The sequence below is a fragment of the Oncorhynchus gorbuscha genome, linkage group LG09, assembly GCF_021184085.1.
Source record: "Oncorhynchus gorbuscha isolate QuinsamMale2020 ecotype Even-year linkage group LG09, OgorEven_v1.0, whole genome shotgun sequence".
Taxonomy (NCBI): domain Eukaryota; kingdom Metazoa; phylum Chordata; class Actinopteri; order Salmoniformes; family Salmonidae; genus Oncorhynchus; species Oncorhynchus gorbuscha.
The window spans coordinates 55,332,035-55,349,753 of record NC_060181.1 but is presented as its reverse complement, the minus strand read 5'-3'; the positions used below and the strand labels follow the sequence as shown (position 1 = coordinate 55,349,753).

The following is a 17,719-nucleotide window of genomic DNA, read 5'->3' as shown; positions in this document are numbered from 1 at the left end:
TCTAACCACTAGGCTACGCTGCAGCTCGGCGCATTCAACATGTCATTACCTCTCAAAAAAAACAAGTAGTTATGAAGTCGATCTCTCTTCCACTTTGAGCCAGGAGAGACTGGTATTGTTAGCTTTCTTTGTACATCCAAGGGCCAGCCATGCTTCCCTGTTCTGAGCCAATTGCAATTTTCCTAAGTCCCTCTTTGTGGCACCTAACCGTAAGACTGAACAGTAGTCCAGGTACAACAAAACTAGGGCCTGTAGGACCTGCCTCGTTGATAGTGCTGTTGAGAATGCAGAGCAGTGCTTTATGATGGACAGACTTCTCCCCAACCTAGTTATTGTATCAATATGTTTTGACCATGACAGTTTACAATCCAGAGTTACTACAAGCAGTTTAGTCTCCTCAACTTGCTCAATTTCCACATTATTCATTACAATATTTACTTAGGTTTAGGGTTTAGTGATAAAAATACAATGCTTTTAGTTTTTGAAATATTCCGGACTAACATATTCCTTGCCACCCATTCTGAAACTAACTGCAGCTCTTTAAGTGTTGCTGTGGTAACTGATGTGTATAGTGTTGAGTCATCCGCAGACATAGATAAACTGGTTTTACTCAAAGCCAGAGGCATGCCGTTAGTTAAGATTGAAAAAAGAATCGGGGCATAGACAGCTGCCCTGGGGAATTGCATGATTTTACCTGGATTTTGTTGGATAGGCTTCCATTAAAGAACACCCTCTTGTGTTCTGTTAGAGTGGTAACTCTTTATCCACAATATAGCAGCGGGTGTAAAGCCATAACAAGTTTTTCCAGCAACAAACTATGATCGATAATGTCAAAAGCCGCACTGAAGTCTTAACAAAACAGCCCCCACAATCTTTTTATCATTAATTTCTCTCAGCCAATCAGTCATTTGTGTAAGTGCTGTCCTTGTTGAATGTCCTACGCTACAAGCGTGCTGAAAGTCTGTCAATTTGTTTACTGTAGCTTTCTATATGGTCAAACACCATTTTTTTCTGAAAGTATTCTAAGGGTTGTTTACAGGCTGATTGGTCGGCTATTTGGCCAGTTAATGGGGCTTTACTTTTGTTAGGTAGGGGAATAACATTTGCTTCCCTCCAGGGCTGAGGGCACGGTTTTTAGTAGGCTTAAATTTGAAGATATGGCAAATAGGAGTGGTGATATCGTCCGCTATTATCCTCAGTGATTTTCCATTCAAGTTGTCAGACTCTGGTGGCTTGTCATTGTTGATAGACAATTATTTTTTTCACCTCTTCCACACTTACTTTACGGAATTGAAAATTACAATGCTTGTCTTTCATAATTTGGTCAGATATGTAGTGTCAGTATTTGTTGCTGCCATGTCATACCCGTTTGCTGATCTTGCCAATTAAAAAAATAATTAATGTAGTTTGCAATATCAGTGGGTTTTGTGATGAATGAGCCATCTGATCCAATGAATGATGGCGCGGCGTTTGCCTTTTTGCCCAAAATGTATTTTAATGAAGGTGATCCCAAGCTTTTTATTTGATCATTCTTTGTTTCATAGTGTAGTTTCTTCTTTTTATTCAGTTTAGTCACATTATTTCTCAAGTTGCAGTACCTTTGCCAATCGATTGTACAGCCAGACCTATTTGCCATATCTTTTGGCTCATCCCTCTCAAACATACAATTTTTCAATTCCTCATCAATTCTCCGGGATTTGACAGTTTTTGCAGTCATTTTCTTAATGGGTGCATTGGGATGTGCAGCGTCTGGTTGCTCGCCATTACACACCACGGTCCAACCAATATTCTTCACATCAACATAGCAATCACTACATAACTTATTGTATGACCTCTTATACACAATAGTAGGCCCAGCATTTGGTACTTTGGTTTTCCTAGATATGGCTACTATATTGTGATCACTACATCCGATGAATTTGGATTCTGCTTTCAAACTCATTTCTGCAAAATTAGTAAAGATATGATCAGTACATGTTGATGATTTCATTCCTGTACTGTTTGTAACTACCCTGGTAGGTTGATTGATAACCTGAACCAGGTTGCAGGCACTAGTTACAGTTTGAAGCTTTCTCTTGAGTGGGCAGCCTGAGGAAAGCCAGTCAATATTTAAATCACCCAGAAAGTATACCTCTATTGATATTACATACATTATCAAGCATTTCACACATGTTATCCTGATACTGACTGTTTTCACTTGGTCTATAGCAGCTTCCCACCAGAATGGGCTTCAGGTGAGGCAGATGAACCTGTAGCCATATTACTTCAACAGTATTTAACGAGATCCTCTCTAAGCTTTACAGGAATGTGGTTCTGAATATTAACAGCCACACCTCCACCATTGGCATTTGTATTTTATGTAGATCTTATAACCATGTATTGTCACCACTATCATCAAAGGTATTATCTAAGTGAGTTTCAGAGATTGCCAGAATATAAATGTAATCTGTTACTTGCTAATTATTGATTTCCTGAACCTTGTTTCTTAAGCTACATATGTTAACGTAGGATAATTTTCTCTTTTCTGGGATGCTTGATTGCTTTACTGGGAAGCTTAGCAGAGGTAGACCATGCTTGGGTTATTTTTATTAGTGCAGGATGAGCTGCACACAGTGGACTTCCGACTAGGGCACACCACCTCAGTGCTAACAGTATTACTCTGGTTCATAGGCATATGATTACTGCATACAATACCTGTGGGATGAACAGAGGCATTCAGGGCAGTAAGAGGGATATAAATTAGGTTACTTACATTGTGACTTCCAATGCCCCTGGGATAATGTAGATTTGCTGAAGCATTGTGACAACTCAGCAACCCAATGAGGAGGATTAAACGCGCTGGAATTGTCTTAACACAGCCTTATAATGCTGTAAAAGGATCCAGTAACCGAAATGATTTGGGTGGATTTCATCATCCTTGTAAATACGAGCTTTGTTTCTGGAAGGTATCAAAATTGTCAATAAATGTTACACCCACCCAGCTGCAATAGTCTCGTAGCCAGTTATGGAGGGCTGAAAGTCTGCTGAGCTGTTCAATGCCATGATTTAGGGAGGGCAGAGGGCCAGATATTATGGGGCGTTTGTTGGTGTCAAGTAGAGACCCAATCAGTTCTTCAAATCCAACTTGAGACGTTCTGAGCTGCCCTTCATAATGTAATTTGACCCCACATGAACCATGACAATACAAGCCCCCGGTGACTGACTCACAGCCTCGGGAAGCAACCTGGTGATATCCTGAACTTTTGCCCCAGGAAAACACAAATGATCCTCTTGGATGTTTTGATAGGAAGCATATAAAGATGCGATAGCCTCATAGAATCCTTATTCAGTTCAAGCAGCTTGGCGAAGAAAAACAAAAATGTCTTCACGAAGAGTAATAAATAATTTCTTTAGCTGCATCAAGTTCTCTACATTTTTCACAAATGAAGGTATCCATCGGACCTTTCCCCATTTTATACATTTAGCACGCAAGTCCCCCCAGTAGATTCAAATCAGTTTTGACCCCCCCCGGATACTTAGATGCTCCCTCTATGGCCTCGGACACCCTCACCAGCCCCCCGCAACTGTGTTGTCTGTCCCGTTGAATGTGAAGAGCGAAAGAGAAGCGCAGGGGGGGGGTGATGTTTGGGTCGGTTGTCAGCTGTTCCTTGCTACACACTTAGCGTTCTATGTAGCCTCTCAGAGCTGTGTTGGGCGTGATAAAACAGTTAGAATAATACTGTTAGAAAACTGGAGATTCTCTGCACAGCCGCAGGTGAAGGATTCATCTTTCGGTTTTGTCCTTGTCCCCCCCCCCCCTCCCACAGACCAAGGAGACCGACACCCTAACCGGAAGGCGCGGGGCCAGCTGAGGACTAAAATAGAGTCTGGGGAGGGGACCATTCCCGTGAGGACCAGCAACACCATCCAGACATGGGACGGGGTGCTGCAGGGAGAAAGGCTGCTGACCATGTCCTGCAGTGACAAGATCGCAAGGTAACCTGGCCGTCGTGGGTCCCTTTTGCGATCTCTTTCACCACATATTCTGTCCCAAAGTCAACAAGATTGTGAGACACCATGTGGCATTGGTAAGTGGTATGGTCCAGGTTGTTTCAATTTAGGAATTGAATTGGACATTAAACAGAGTGGATATGAATTTGACTCCAATTCTTGCCCATTACTTACTTAATCCTTAGTCAGTAAGCTGCTCTTATGGTCGATACAGCTTTATTTTATGGCCCGCCTGTTAGGTTACTAGTATCTGTGTAAAGGTGTCCGTTACACCCATTTAGCAGATTCTGCGTTGCCTTTAATGCATAGGAATAGATTCATCCATGATTAATACAGGTTTGGTCTTGACTTGCAATTATTTGATGTGTTTTGGGCTAATTCTGTTTAGATTGGCCTATGATACAATGCAGAAATTTAATCCAATAAATAAGAACAAAAATAATCTTGTTAAAATGAAAATAATGGAGGATTGCAATGTTCCCTAGTGGGCTGGTTTTCTAGAGCAGTTAGTCTTTGCTTTATATGTGATAGCACTTAGTTGCTAGGCGTTATGCTGTATATTCCACTTCAGTCAAGCCCAGTCTCATTTGATTCAGGCAATGTCAGGGACAGCTGCATCGATGGGTCCAGCCCAGGTATTTTCGCAGACACCCCACACAGCCCTGCTTACTGTCCACAGTCAAGGCAATGCCAACAGGAGATTCACACACCTAATGATTTTGAGCATGCAATAATGGCTCTGCTATTTTACTATGTAACTCAAAAATCTAAGTCAAAACAGAACACGATGACAAATAGCATGTGCACTAAGCTAGCCTAGCTTATAGCGTGATTTAGAGCAAGGCATAGAAAGTGTCACCACTTTACAGAACAGACTACCCTCCAGTTCTCTACACAACACGTTCTCTCCCAACATGACCATGGCAACAAAAAGGTTAAAAAAATGCACTTCCTACTATTTCTTCCGGAAACTAATGATTAATGACTTGGCAATGGCCATTTAGCTAAATGAACTAGCGTTGTTTCACCTAGCCCTCAGTGTTCTTTCCCTGTGGTTTGTGGTTTTTTTTATACACCATTCTCCTCTGATTACATGGCCTGCCCGCGGCACTAATGCACAATATGGAGGCCTAGTTCTTCCTTTTCCCGGCTAGTTAAAGGGCCTCATTAGAAGTGCTACTCTCCAAATTATTTTTTTTATTTCAAAAAGCAACTGAAGGCCTTCAAAGCCCCAATCACTTCAGTGTGCTAAGGGAGAGTAGTGATCAAGCTCAAGTGTGTGTGTGTGTGTGTGTGTGTGTGTGTGTGTGTGTGTGTGTGTGTGTGTGTGTGTGTGTGTGTGTGTGTGTGTGTGTGTGTGTGTGTGTGTGTGTGTGTGTGTGTGTGTGTGTGTGTGTGTGTGTGTGTGTGTGTGTGTGTGTGTGTGTGTGTGTGTGTGCAAAGAGCAGAGCACTATTTTTGTCTGATTAGGTTCTTTGATTGTGCACCCCAGAACCTCCGTGGCCACTGGCGCTAGCTACTATCCATAAAGGGTTAAATCACGTTCAACAAGTAAGGTGGGTGGGAGGAAGGACTGAACAACAGCAATGATACAGTCCAACAATCAACCCCCATTGCATATGGAAGATGTCCCTGCTGCGGGCTAATGGAAAACTGAAGGTCTCCTAGCGTTGTCTGACTGCGACTCCAGTCTGTGTCTTAATTTCACACACTCTCACACACACTGCCTCGGGTCAGGAGGAGACCGGAGCAGCAGTTATCAGAGCTGTTTGTCAGAGTCTCGTTTCTGACGTCTGGTAATGGTATTTTTACTCCCGTCTGCCTGTGTGTCCTTTTTGAAGTCGTCTCTCTCCAAGGCAATTGGCATAAACACTTTATAGAGTGTGGAAGGAAATTGATGGGAAAGACTGCACTGCTAATGTAACAACAGCGAATGTAGAGTGAAATAAATCAAATTGGATATTTCAGAGTCAGTGCCCATTCCTAAGTTGTGTGCATGCATTTGCACGTGTGCACGAATTTGTGTGTTTCTGTGTCTTTGTGCGTGTGTGTGTGTGTGCACTTGTATGCATGCATGTTTGTGGAAATGTGTATACTAAACATGTGCGCTCCTCTGTTGCAGGTGGAACGTGGTGGGCATCCAGGGCTCTCTGATGAGCTACTTCACGGAGCCCATCTACTTCTCCAGCATCATCTTGGGCAGCCTGTACCACGCCGACCACCTCTCCCGGGCTATGTACCAGCGCATAGCCGACATCGAGGACCTGCCCCAACAGTTCAGCCTCAACAGGCCTCTACTGAGCGGTCAGTACCCTTCACCTTTACACCTGGACTCTTTTGCACCCCTAATACTGTAATGTCTAGACTCTCTTACACTCAGGACATTGTTAATACGGGGCACACAAAGGAATTAAAAAAGAAAAACACATTTTGCAACAGAAAACAACATTTTGTCCAGGTAGTCGCTCCCTGTTTCAGTCTCCCCCCCTGTTTTCATCTCTTCGGGGTCGAATGAACACGACATGTGCGTGGACTCTCGTGCCAAGGAACACACACACACACACACACACACACACACACACACACACACACACACACACACACACACACACACACACACACACACACACACACACACACACACACACACACACACACACACTACACCAACTCATGTGGCACCGCATGCAAACACCTTCAAACACTCCAATACTTTCAACACTGTTTTTAGGTGGCTTGGAGCAGACTAGTTGTCCTCTGTCCTCTGTCCTCTGTCTTTTTCCCTCACACTTTCCCTGTGAATCCTAATAAAACCGGACACTGTGACTCTGTGTGCTAGCCACACAGTAGGCACAAGGGTAAACACCAATTATGTATAAATGTCTATGGAAAATACCCAGCAGGAAAACAGAATGGAAAATGCCGCACACTACTGTTCATGCTCCCAGGTGATATTTATTTCCAACGTTTCGACCCAGCAGGACCATGGGTAATCAGATATGATTAGAGGTTCCCAACCTTTTTTCCTCAGAGCTTCCATATTGAGAGAGCCTATATTAAATACCCCACCAGCTTGATTTTGTTCAAATTAAGGGAAATAGGAAATGTTCTGTTTTGAAGCTCATTGCTATTTAATTTAACAAGACTCTTGACATCTTTTAGGTCGACTAGTTAACCCTTTACACTCATGGGAATTGGCCTACATGGATAGGGCTAAATGGAAATGTTTCCGTTAGGCGTGTGCATAACCATGGTAGCAATTGAAAGGGAACAGTTTGGAGACGATGGGGAAATTATTATATCACTGCTGGCTTGCTTCTGAAGCTAAGCAGGGTTGGTCCTGGTCAGTCCCTGGATGGGAGACCAGATGCTGCTGGAAGTGGTGTTGGAGGGCCAGTAGGAGGCACTCTTTCCTCTGGTCTAAAAAATATCCCAATGCCCCAGGGCAGTGATTGGGCACTGCCTTGTGTAGGGTGCCGTCTTTCGGATGGGACGTTAAACGGGTGTCCTGACTCTCTGAGGTCATTAAAAATCCCATGGCACTTATCATAAGAGTAGGGGTGTTAACCCCGGTGTCTAAATTGGCTAAATTCCCAATCTGGCCCTCAAACCATCACGGTCACCTAATAATATCCAGTTTACAATTGGCTCATTCATCCCATCCTCTCCCCTGTAACTATTCCCCAGGTCGTTGCTGTAAATGAGAACGTGTTCTCAGTCAACTTACCTGGTAAAAAAAAAAGATAAATAAATAAAAATTAGACCAAAGGTGAGAACAACAGTCTATCTGACAGAAGACTGAATCAAAACATTACTCTGTTAATTTTATGTGCATTTTAAATTTACTGTACTTTTTGCCACATTTGTTGATAACGAAATCTGAAAACACTCTGGATACATTCAGTAACATGATAGGAATATTCCGGGAGAATCTGCGGTAGTTGCAACATATTACATTAAAATGACAAGGGTTTGAGTGAAGGACAAACTGGTGTCTCCAAATAGCCACACACTTCTCAAAAGTGTGTGTAGTTCCGAAGTTATTTGAATGACTTCTTGACTCAAAGGACAGTCTTCCAACTATAAGGTACTTGCTCTCGTTGAGGAAATGGAGTAAGTAGATGTGTATTATAATTTATTTAAACAAGACCCTGCATCCCCGCCATAACACACGTACTGTTGTTGTTTACCCAGTATAAATTAGAAATCACAATCTGGGTCAGGTGGGCATCATTTGACAGCTTCTTCAATTGCCAACATGATCAGCTAAGTTATAAAATACGATATTACAGTGTTAGCTTTCACAATGCAATTCAGGAATGTCGATCACATATTGAACATAAATATATATAAGGAAATATAAGGCCTTGCTCGACACTGGGTGGGCTTGTCTCCCAAGTGGGTGGGCATATGCCCACCAATGCCTGCGCCCCTGCCAAGTCATGAGAAATCCATAGATTAGGGCCTAATGAATATTAGGTGGGCATATGACCACCCACTTGGGGGACAGGCCCACCCAGTGTCGAGCAAGGCCTTATATTTCCTTATATGAACGGTAACACAGTAAAATAGTTTAAATTGTTGCACATTGCATATATATTTTTGTTCATTAGGCCCTAATCTATGGATTTCACATGACTTGGCAGGGGCGCAGGCATTGGTGGGCATATGCCCACCCACTTGGGAGACTGGCCCACCTAGTGTCGAGCAAGGCCTAGCCAATCAGAATGAGTTTTTCCCCACAAAAGGACTTTATTACAGACAAAAATACTCCTCCAGTTTCATCAGCTGTCTGGGTGGCTGATCTCAGATGATCCGGCTTCTTCATCTGCTGGATGTGGAGGTTCTGGGCTGGTGTGGTTACATCTGGTCTGCGGTTGTGAGGCCGGTTGGGCGTACTGTCAAATTCTGTAAAACGACATTGGAGGCGGCTTATGGTAGAGAAATTAACATTAAATTATCTGGAAACTGCTCTGGTGGACATTCCTGCAGTCAGCATGCCAATTGCACGCTCCCTCAACTTGAGACATCTGTGACATTGTGCTGTGTGACAAAACTGCACAGAGTGGTCTTTTATTGTCCCGAACACAAGGTGCACCTGTGTAATAATCAGCTTCTTGATATGCCACACCTGTCAAGTAGATGGATTATCTTGGCAAAGGACAAATGTTCACTAACAGAGTTGTAAACACATTTGTGCAAAACATTTGAGAGAAATACTCTTTTTGTGCATTTGAAGCATTTCTGGGATCTTTTATTTCAGCTCATGAAACATGGGACCAACACTTTACATGTTGCTTTTATATTTTTGTTTTGTATAATTTTGGTGCACATAGAATGCTGTCATGAGTGCATTCAGGTGACAGGCTCATTCTGTTCAGAACAACCCGGGGTATGACTACATGTCATCTTGTAACTATACATCAAACATAGTGATCATAAACTTGGACACTGTATATGACATGAGTTTTATGATGTGGAAATGTGAAGTGCACATTGTTTGGCTTGCTTGTATGACATCAGCGGTATTTAGTATAATGCTCAATGTCTCATATTTCAAAATACATAGTCCTCTTAATTTACAGCATTTCCCTCACTCGGACAACAGCAAATTTGCAAAAGCTGCCCAATTAGTGGGAGGGATCGGGGCAATGTCCGGGAGACCCATGAGGTTGCGCACAATTGGCCCAGTGTCGGCCAGGTTAGGGGAGGGTTTGGGTGGCATGTCCTTGTCCCATCGCGCTCAAGCGACTCCTTGTGGCGGGCAAGGCGCATGCACGCTGAGTTTGATCGGCAGTTGTACAGTTGTACTCTGACACATTGGGTGCGGCTTGTTTCCGGGTTAAGCGAGCAGTGTGTCAAGAATGGCTCTCTCCGTACGGATGGCTCTCTCCGTATGGGAGTTGCAGCGATGGACAAAGACGATGGACAAAGACTAACTACCAATTGGATATCACGAAATTGGGGAGAAAAAAACAATTGCTTCTTGACAAACTGCTCGCTTAACTCGGAAGCATGAAGACTGCCCTGAAAAAAGTTTAGGAAAAAAAATTGTATCTGATATGATGGTCTCGGGCAGGGACGTAGCCAGTATTTTTGGGGGGGGATAGGCCTAGACAAATTTGGATAGGCATTTTTTCTACTTAATTTATTTTGCGACATGCACCACATATTATTTCGTAATACAATCATTTTATACTAGTACATTGTACTTGGAGCAACCTCATTACATATACAAATAATTACCTATCCCAGCATATTAAAATAAGACAGTAACTTTAGACCAGTTGCCAACTTGCCAGCATAACCCTCATCCTCAGACGTACTTTAATCTCGATGGGCAAACAAGCCTATATTTGATGTTACAGTTTCTACCACGGCGGGCAGTAGTACTATAACATGGTACCTTACCTTTAGTAGACGTATCATAAGGCGTGACCTATATCCCAAGTCGCAGACGGCGAGGCTTTGAGTTGAATATGGTGATGATTTCATTATAATCCAATGTATCTGTCAATTCACGCTCAAAAGACAGCAAACTGAAGTGGTTCAGCCGGGCACTTGTCATTGATGTGCGAAGACAATTTCTTTATGCTAGTTGTTGTTGAGAAAAGTCTCTCCACACTGCATGATGCCATTGGAAGTGTGACAATGATCCTTAACCGAGATGGTATATTAAGGAAAATATCATCAGGGCAGCTGTCAAGTACACTCATTATGGAGGAAAAGTCTCTCTTTCCCACATTCATTTTGCGACATCAACTGCCGAATTAAAACAGTGGATTCAGCATCCTCAATTGATTTTGCATAATGATCGCATGTGGTCTTCAGCTGCTCTTTAAGGACGCAGGTTTGGGATTCTTTGGAAAAGGAGGCTGCCGCTTGCAGGGTCCCGTATGTGTCTTCTTGAAATCTTGAGTTCAACTCCGTAATCTGTCTGTCTAGAATATTGTTCCAAAGTTGCCGCAGGTCACTGTCCCTCTTGATGCTGGATGTTTTCCCTAATGAAGTTGTGACTACACTGGCTGCCAATTATACAGGCAGTTTTCGCTGCTGTGATGCGCTCACATCCCAATTACTAATATCATGCTTAACCGTCATCTCTTCAGTTAACACGGGGAGATTTTGATAAAGTTCTCAAGCTATCTCTGAATGTAGAAAAGCTGATTTAAAAAAAAAACAATACAGTCCTTCACAGATAACGTAGAGAGCTTTGTAATCCCTTCGTAGCAAAACCACTAGGTGTCAAACTATTTACTAAACGTGACAAACAGGAATAAAAACGTATTGTTCTGGATTTGTTGTAAGAGGGCATCGACTTCTAATTTGGTTTGTCCACAAGTATCTGAAAACTCTGCAAGAACCTCTAAAATGACATCTAGCAGTCCCGACACTTTTGCCGCGGTGCACAGAACCAAACGGGACGGTCGGAGTTGCAATGCGCACATACCGATTGCTTAAATGTTTGCTTTAGTAGGACATGTACGCCTCCTTGTTTCCGTGACATGACTGAAGCGCCATCGAAACAAAAACCCTCACACTGAGTGGGATCCAACTCCAGGGGTTGCAACACTTCCAAGTATTTTCCGAGAAACTCCTTGTGCAAACAAATCAGCGGTTTCCATAAACCCAACATCTATTTCTTTAATCAATCCAGCATGATTGTATCGGATTCGCACAGGAATAAGTTCTCATTTAGATTGATCTTTATATTCATCTGCTCGTATGGCAAAATACGTGGAAGGCACAGAATGAACTTAATCGTTTATCCTCCAAGGTGAACAACGATGCTGCACACTCCAGCAACTCGTTCGGAATTTCGGGGCTAATAAGCGTGGCATTGCGCGGTAGCTCATTTAAGCCTGTTTTTGTATTTCTGAGTCATACTTTGAGATGAAATTCAAACAAGTTACCTTTGTTGATTGTCTCTTCGGTTTCTCTATGCTCTCTGAGTGGAATATCCTGCTGTAACACGTGCACGGTTTCTTTCTATAAAATCTATGTTTGCATCACCATGCTTTGTAGGATTCAAATTTTTTGCAAGGGCTCTAGCATGTCATTTGCTAGTCTCGTGATTCCAGCAAGCATTTCTTGTGAGTTTCCAGTTTTTAAATCCATCTTGTATGAATCTGAATTCAACATTTGCCCCAGGTTGACAGGCTGGTTCATCAACGGCAGACAAAACTGTCGTTGGACCGACTGCAGGTTCACCCCCGCCCGCAGCATCAAGAACGATAGGAGACAGTGGGGTAGGCAAGCATGCCTGGCTCAACGTGGCATTGGCAGTTGTGATGGCGATTGCAGTTGTTTCTATCGTGACACCACCTGTTACTGTCTCATTCTGGATGCTATCGGTGGATTGATCCAAATTATTTTATGGCACACACTCCTATTCCTCCAGACATTAAAAACAAAAACTACAGTAGCAATCGACATTTGGTGCGCCATTGCTAGAACAACTAAATTACCTTAGCTGGTGGGTCAATTTGAGTAGGCTAGCGTTACAACGTTTAGCCATATGACACAGCAGAGGGAACACCCCCCTATCCACATCGATGGAACAGTAGTGGAGAGGGTAGCTAGTTTTAAGTTCCTCGTGATACACATCACAGACAAACTGAATTGGTCCACTCACACTGACAGCGAGATTTTGAAAAGTTCTCAAGCTATCTCAGCAGAAAAGCCTGATTCAACCTCAGGAGGCTGAAGAAATTCCTTGTCACCAAAAGCACTACAAACTTCTACAGATGCAAACAGGAATCGAGAGCATCCTGGCTGGGCTGTATCACCGCCTGGTTTGTCCACTGCTCCGCCTCTCAACCGTAAAATGCTCTCCAGAGGGTAGTGAGGACTGCACAACCATCACCGGGGTTGCAAACTACCTGCCCTCCAGGACACCTACACCACCCGTTGTTACAGGAAGGCCATAAAGATCATCAAGGACATCAACCACCACACTGAGTGGGATCCAACTCCAACCACTGCCTGTTCACCCAGGGGTTGCAACGCTATCATCCAGAAGGCGAGGTCAGTACAGGTGCATCAAAGCTGGGACCGAGAGACTGAAAAACAGCTTCTATCTCAAGGCCATCAGACTGTTAAATAGCCACCACTAACATTGAGTGGCTGCTGCCAACACACTGTCATTGACACTGACCCAACTCCAGCCATTTTAATAATGGGAATTGATGGGAAATGATGTAAATATATCACTAGCCACTTTAAACAATGCTACCTTATATAATGTTACTTACCCTACATTATTCATCTCATATACATATGTATATACTGTACTCTTGCAACATCTTTGACTGCATCCTTATGTAACACATGTATCACTAGCCACTTTAACTATGCCACTTTGTTTACTTTGTCTACACACTCATCTCATATGTAATACTGTACTCAATACCATCTACTGTATGCTGCTCTGTACCATCACTCATTCATATATCCTTATGTACATGTTCCTTATCCCCTTACACTGTGTATAAGACTGTAGTTTTGGAATTGTTAGTTAGATTACTTGTTGGTTATCACTGCATTGTCGGAACTAGAAGCACAAGCATTTCGCTACACTCGCATTAACATCTGCTAACCATGTGTATGTGACAAATAAAATTAGATTTGATTTGATTTGACATTGCCAGGTTGTTGAAGTAAACCACGGTATGGGAAAAAAACATGTGACCAACAGTCGGAAGCCAACTTGATTGTCGCGGACTATTTCTTTGTTACATTATAAAATTATCCATAGAAAATAAATCTCACATGCTTTTCTTTTAAAAATTTAATAAAATAAAACAATTTGTATTGAATAATTTCTGGGACAATTATTGGGTAGGCCTGAGATCAGTGGCTACGCCGCTAGTCTCGGGTATGTGTAATTATAACTGATTTGCCCATAAGAACCAATGCAGACCCAGTAGAGAAAGATAAATTACATGTAGGAGATTATCTAATCAATAGATACAGTTGAAGTCGGAAGTTTACATACACTTTAGCCAAATACATTTCAACTCAGTTTTTCACAATTCCTGACATTTGATCCAAGTAAAAAAATCCAAGTAAAAATTCCCTGTCTTAGGTCAGTTAAGATCACCACTTTATTTTATCCCTATCCCTATTGAGCAGTAAATGGGCTATCAACCAGATTACTTCTTCTCCGTATTCCCCAAGGTGTCTACAGCATTGTGACGTAGTTTTACGCATTTATGTTGAAGAATACCCGTAAGCGGCTACATTGCGCAACTGGTCACCTGATGGCTCCCAGAGTGATTCTCACGTAAAATACAGAGGTAGCCATTATTCCAATCGGTCCTACTGAAAAACCAATTGTCCCGGTGGATATATTATCGAATAGATATTTGAAAAACACCTTGAGGATTGATTATAAACAACGTTTGCCATGTTTCTGTCGATATTATGGAGCTAATTCGGGAATATTTTTCGGCGTTTTCGTGACTGCAATTTCCGGGTGATTTTTCAGCCAAACGTGAAGAACTAGCGGAGCGATTTTGCCTACAAAAATAATATTTTGGGAGAAAAGGAACATTGGCTATCTAACTGGGAGTCTCGTGAGTGAAAATATCCAAAGCTCATCAAAGGTTAACAATTTAATTTGATTGCTTTTCTGATTTCCGTGACCAAGTTACCTGTTGCTAGCTGGACAAAATGCTATGCTAGGCTATCGATAAACTTACACAAATGCTTGTCTAGCATTGGCTGTAAAGCATATTTTGAAAATATGAGATGACAGGGTGATTAACAAAAGGCTAAGCTGTGTCTCAATATATTTCACTTGTGATTTTCATAAATAGGAATATGTTCTAGGAATATTTATGTCCGTTGCGTTATGCTAATTAGTGTCAGTCGATGATTACGCTCCCGCACCTGGGATGGGGAGTTACTAGAGGTCCACTGGAATACGTATTTATGCCTCCCATCCATCTAGGCCCCTGCTTGGAGAAGCACATGTCCTGTGGTAGAGTTGAAGAAGCTTCATCCTGTTTTTTGACTACCATCTCTGACAGATGCTGCTAGGGCAAAGATGTATACGTCTCTGACCCTTCATGCCCTCGCTTGTGTAGTAAATGCTTGAGTTCACCACACTCACATGATGAGAAGCTTTCACTGAAACCTGAAGACTCATGTTTCCTTTAGCGCTAATGCCTAAAGCTTGAGATCAGAGGGATAACATGGGCATGAGTCGCATGTCCAGTCCTATGTATGATTCCCACTTGGTCAGACCTGCTTGTCTTTAGAAAGGGAATTAGCTACCGCTTTCACAGCTCATCATGTCCTGTATTCAATTCCCAGTGGCTCCGACTCGTATGCTTTACTGTTATAAAGTGGAATTGGCCACTCACTCTATGGTTCTATTTGTGATTCCAGGCATCAGCAACGCGGAGGCGAGGCAGCCGGGCAAGGCACCCAATTTCAGCGTGAACTGGGCGGTGGGCGACCTGGCGCTGGAGGTCATCAATGCTACCACGGGGAAAGACGACATGGGGCGCGCCTCGCGCCTCTGCAAGCACGCCCTCTACAGCCGCTGGGTTCGCCTGCATTCCAAGGTACAGAACGGTCCGACACACACCACATCACATCAGCACTGCACACAGACTGTGTGAGCAGCACAACACATTAACACCAGCTGAAACACAGATCAAGTCACTCCTCAATATTTGATTCAAAGTAGTATTCTTATCTCAAAATCTGTTTGCTTCCCTTCCCCACCCCAGCTGTCATCCACACTGAGGATCAAGGTGTCCAAGCCCAGCTCGTACCACGACGCCAAGCAGGCGGCGGTGGAGTACCACAACGCCAAGCAGACTCTCATCAAGGTCTTCCACAAGTCGGGCCTGGGGGCCTGGGTGAAGAAGCCCATCGAGCAGGACCAGTTCTCCCTCAACTCCTGATTAGGGGGTTAGGGGAACCTCATAACCCAACCCACTGCACCCCAACGCCCTCTCTAGGCCTGAGAAAGAGGCTCTTCAAAATTACCAGCCACTGAGACTTTGTCTGCGTGCGTGTGTGTGTGTGTCTGCGTGCGTGTGTACCTCGTGCATGCGTGTGTGTGTGTGTGTATGTCTGTCTTGAGTGTTTGTGAGAAATAACGCATGTGGTTCTGGCCACCTCCCTCCATCCCAATCACTCTGCTCTCGTTCCTCATGGCTGTGATGTCATCACTCTGTTCTTTTTTTTTTTTTTTTTCGATGGTACTCGATGTTCAATCTGCCCTTCTAATCACGAAGTCTTGCCATTTTTAACTGGAATCGTTTTTAGTCATTGTTGTTTTATTTGCAAGACTTTACATGAAGTTGTCCAAACACCATGTAGTTACTATATACTTATGTCTGTAACCAGAATGTAGAATGTACAACGATTCTATTTCTACTATTCAGTTAAATGTAATTACACTAGTATAAACCCAAATGCCATGTGACTTTTTAACCTATTGTAGAATTTTATCTTTTTAATGTCTTATTTCATTACAATATAGACCCTTTATTATAAGCACGTATGATATTATGCTAAATGCAAATCCAAAATGTTGGTTACAGTCATTCAATCATTATTCATTTGAAATCTCTCCTTTTGGTCCCGTTACATCTTGTTTATTTATTTGTTGGCATTTTTGGTCATTCAATTACATTCTCATTCCGTACTCGAACATTGGGCCCTGGCGGAGGCTGTCGACGATTCCCCTCGAGTCCTTTGACCTGGGGGGGGGTTGAGGAGAGTTGTGGATGTGCTGCACGTTTTGTCTTGTTGAAGTAAGCCATGGCTTTGCATGGGAATGGTGTCAGAGTTCGGCGAGTTGATTCGGTAGAGAACCACCAGGGATCTGCTCGAGCGATTTCGTTTTTTCTTCCCCCTTGCACATGGAGCTTTGAATCATGTTTCTCTCTTTAATGTGTTTGTTTTGTTTCCTGGAGGGGGCTTGTTTTTTTTAGTATTGCAACTTTGGACTTTTTTGTGTTTGAGAGATGGATTATACTGCAACTGAATAATGACAGGAATTCACTATTTCTATCAATGACACTGCATAGGGGCTACATTACACCTCCTTAATAAGCATGATCCTCATGGACATTATGCATCCATGCCCTGGGCATTTATAAATGCTTATGTCAACAACCTCGGATCGATAGGTCATGGTCATGCCACACAATACAAGTCTGGTGACATAACACATTTATGTCAATCTGGGGTTGTTATGAAGGTGTAAAGTAGGCCATATGTCATGTAATTCATAGAGAGCTGGGAAATGCATGTCTCCAAGAGCTTATGTTGTCATTTAAACAACTCTTGTAAGCAACACTATTGTTGATTGCTCATTGTGTGAGTAAACTTCCAAGGGAACACAAAGAAACGCATGAGAGATTTTACAAAGTTGAGTTTGGTACCACCCACCCACTCAATGACCAATCCGTGTTTTCTCAATCCAAGTCCTATTGGTCCGATTCCCTGGGTGTTCTGTAAGCCCTCTTCCCCACCCTCTCCCATGTGTTCATCTTTTCTATTTCAACTATTTCTACAACATGATAAACTCTGGATTCCAGTAATGACAACTTTCTAATGTATTATCTGTGTGCTCTCCCTTATAGGCTGGTCATATACCTCTAATATCAGCATTGTACATGGCCAGTGACAAACCACAATGTAAACGGACACACTGCAAAGGAATGATTATTATGAGGTATTCTTTAAGTTGGTGTATTTTTAT

The 17,719-nt window shown here is 42.8% G+C and overlaps 1 protein-coding gene across 7 annotated transcripts in view; it reads left to right on the top strand.

Moving 5' to 3' along the window:
- LOC124043777 (double-stranded RNA-specific editase 1-like) overlaps positions 1-16,324 on the top strand; it is a 176,423-nt gene extending 160,099 nt beyond the window's left edge. For all 7 annotated transcript variants that reach the window (XM_046362729.1, XM_046362728.1, XM_046362726.1 and 4 more), the window contains 4 exons: positions 3,807-3,975; positions 6,113-6,294; positions 15,385-15,563; positions 15,732-16,324. In XM_046362729.1, coding sequence (XP_046218685.1) covers positions 3,807-3,975; positions 6,113-6,294; positions 15,385-15,563; positions 15,732-15,908 — 707 coding nt within the window. In that variant the 3' untranslated portion in view covers positions 15,909-16,324. The remainder of the gene's footprint in view (positions 1-3,806; positions 3,976-6,112; positions 6,295-15,384; positions 15,564-15,731) is intronic.
- The last annotated feature ends 1,395 nt before the right edge of the window (positions 16,325-17,719 follow it).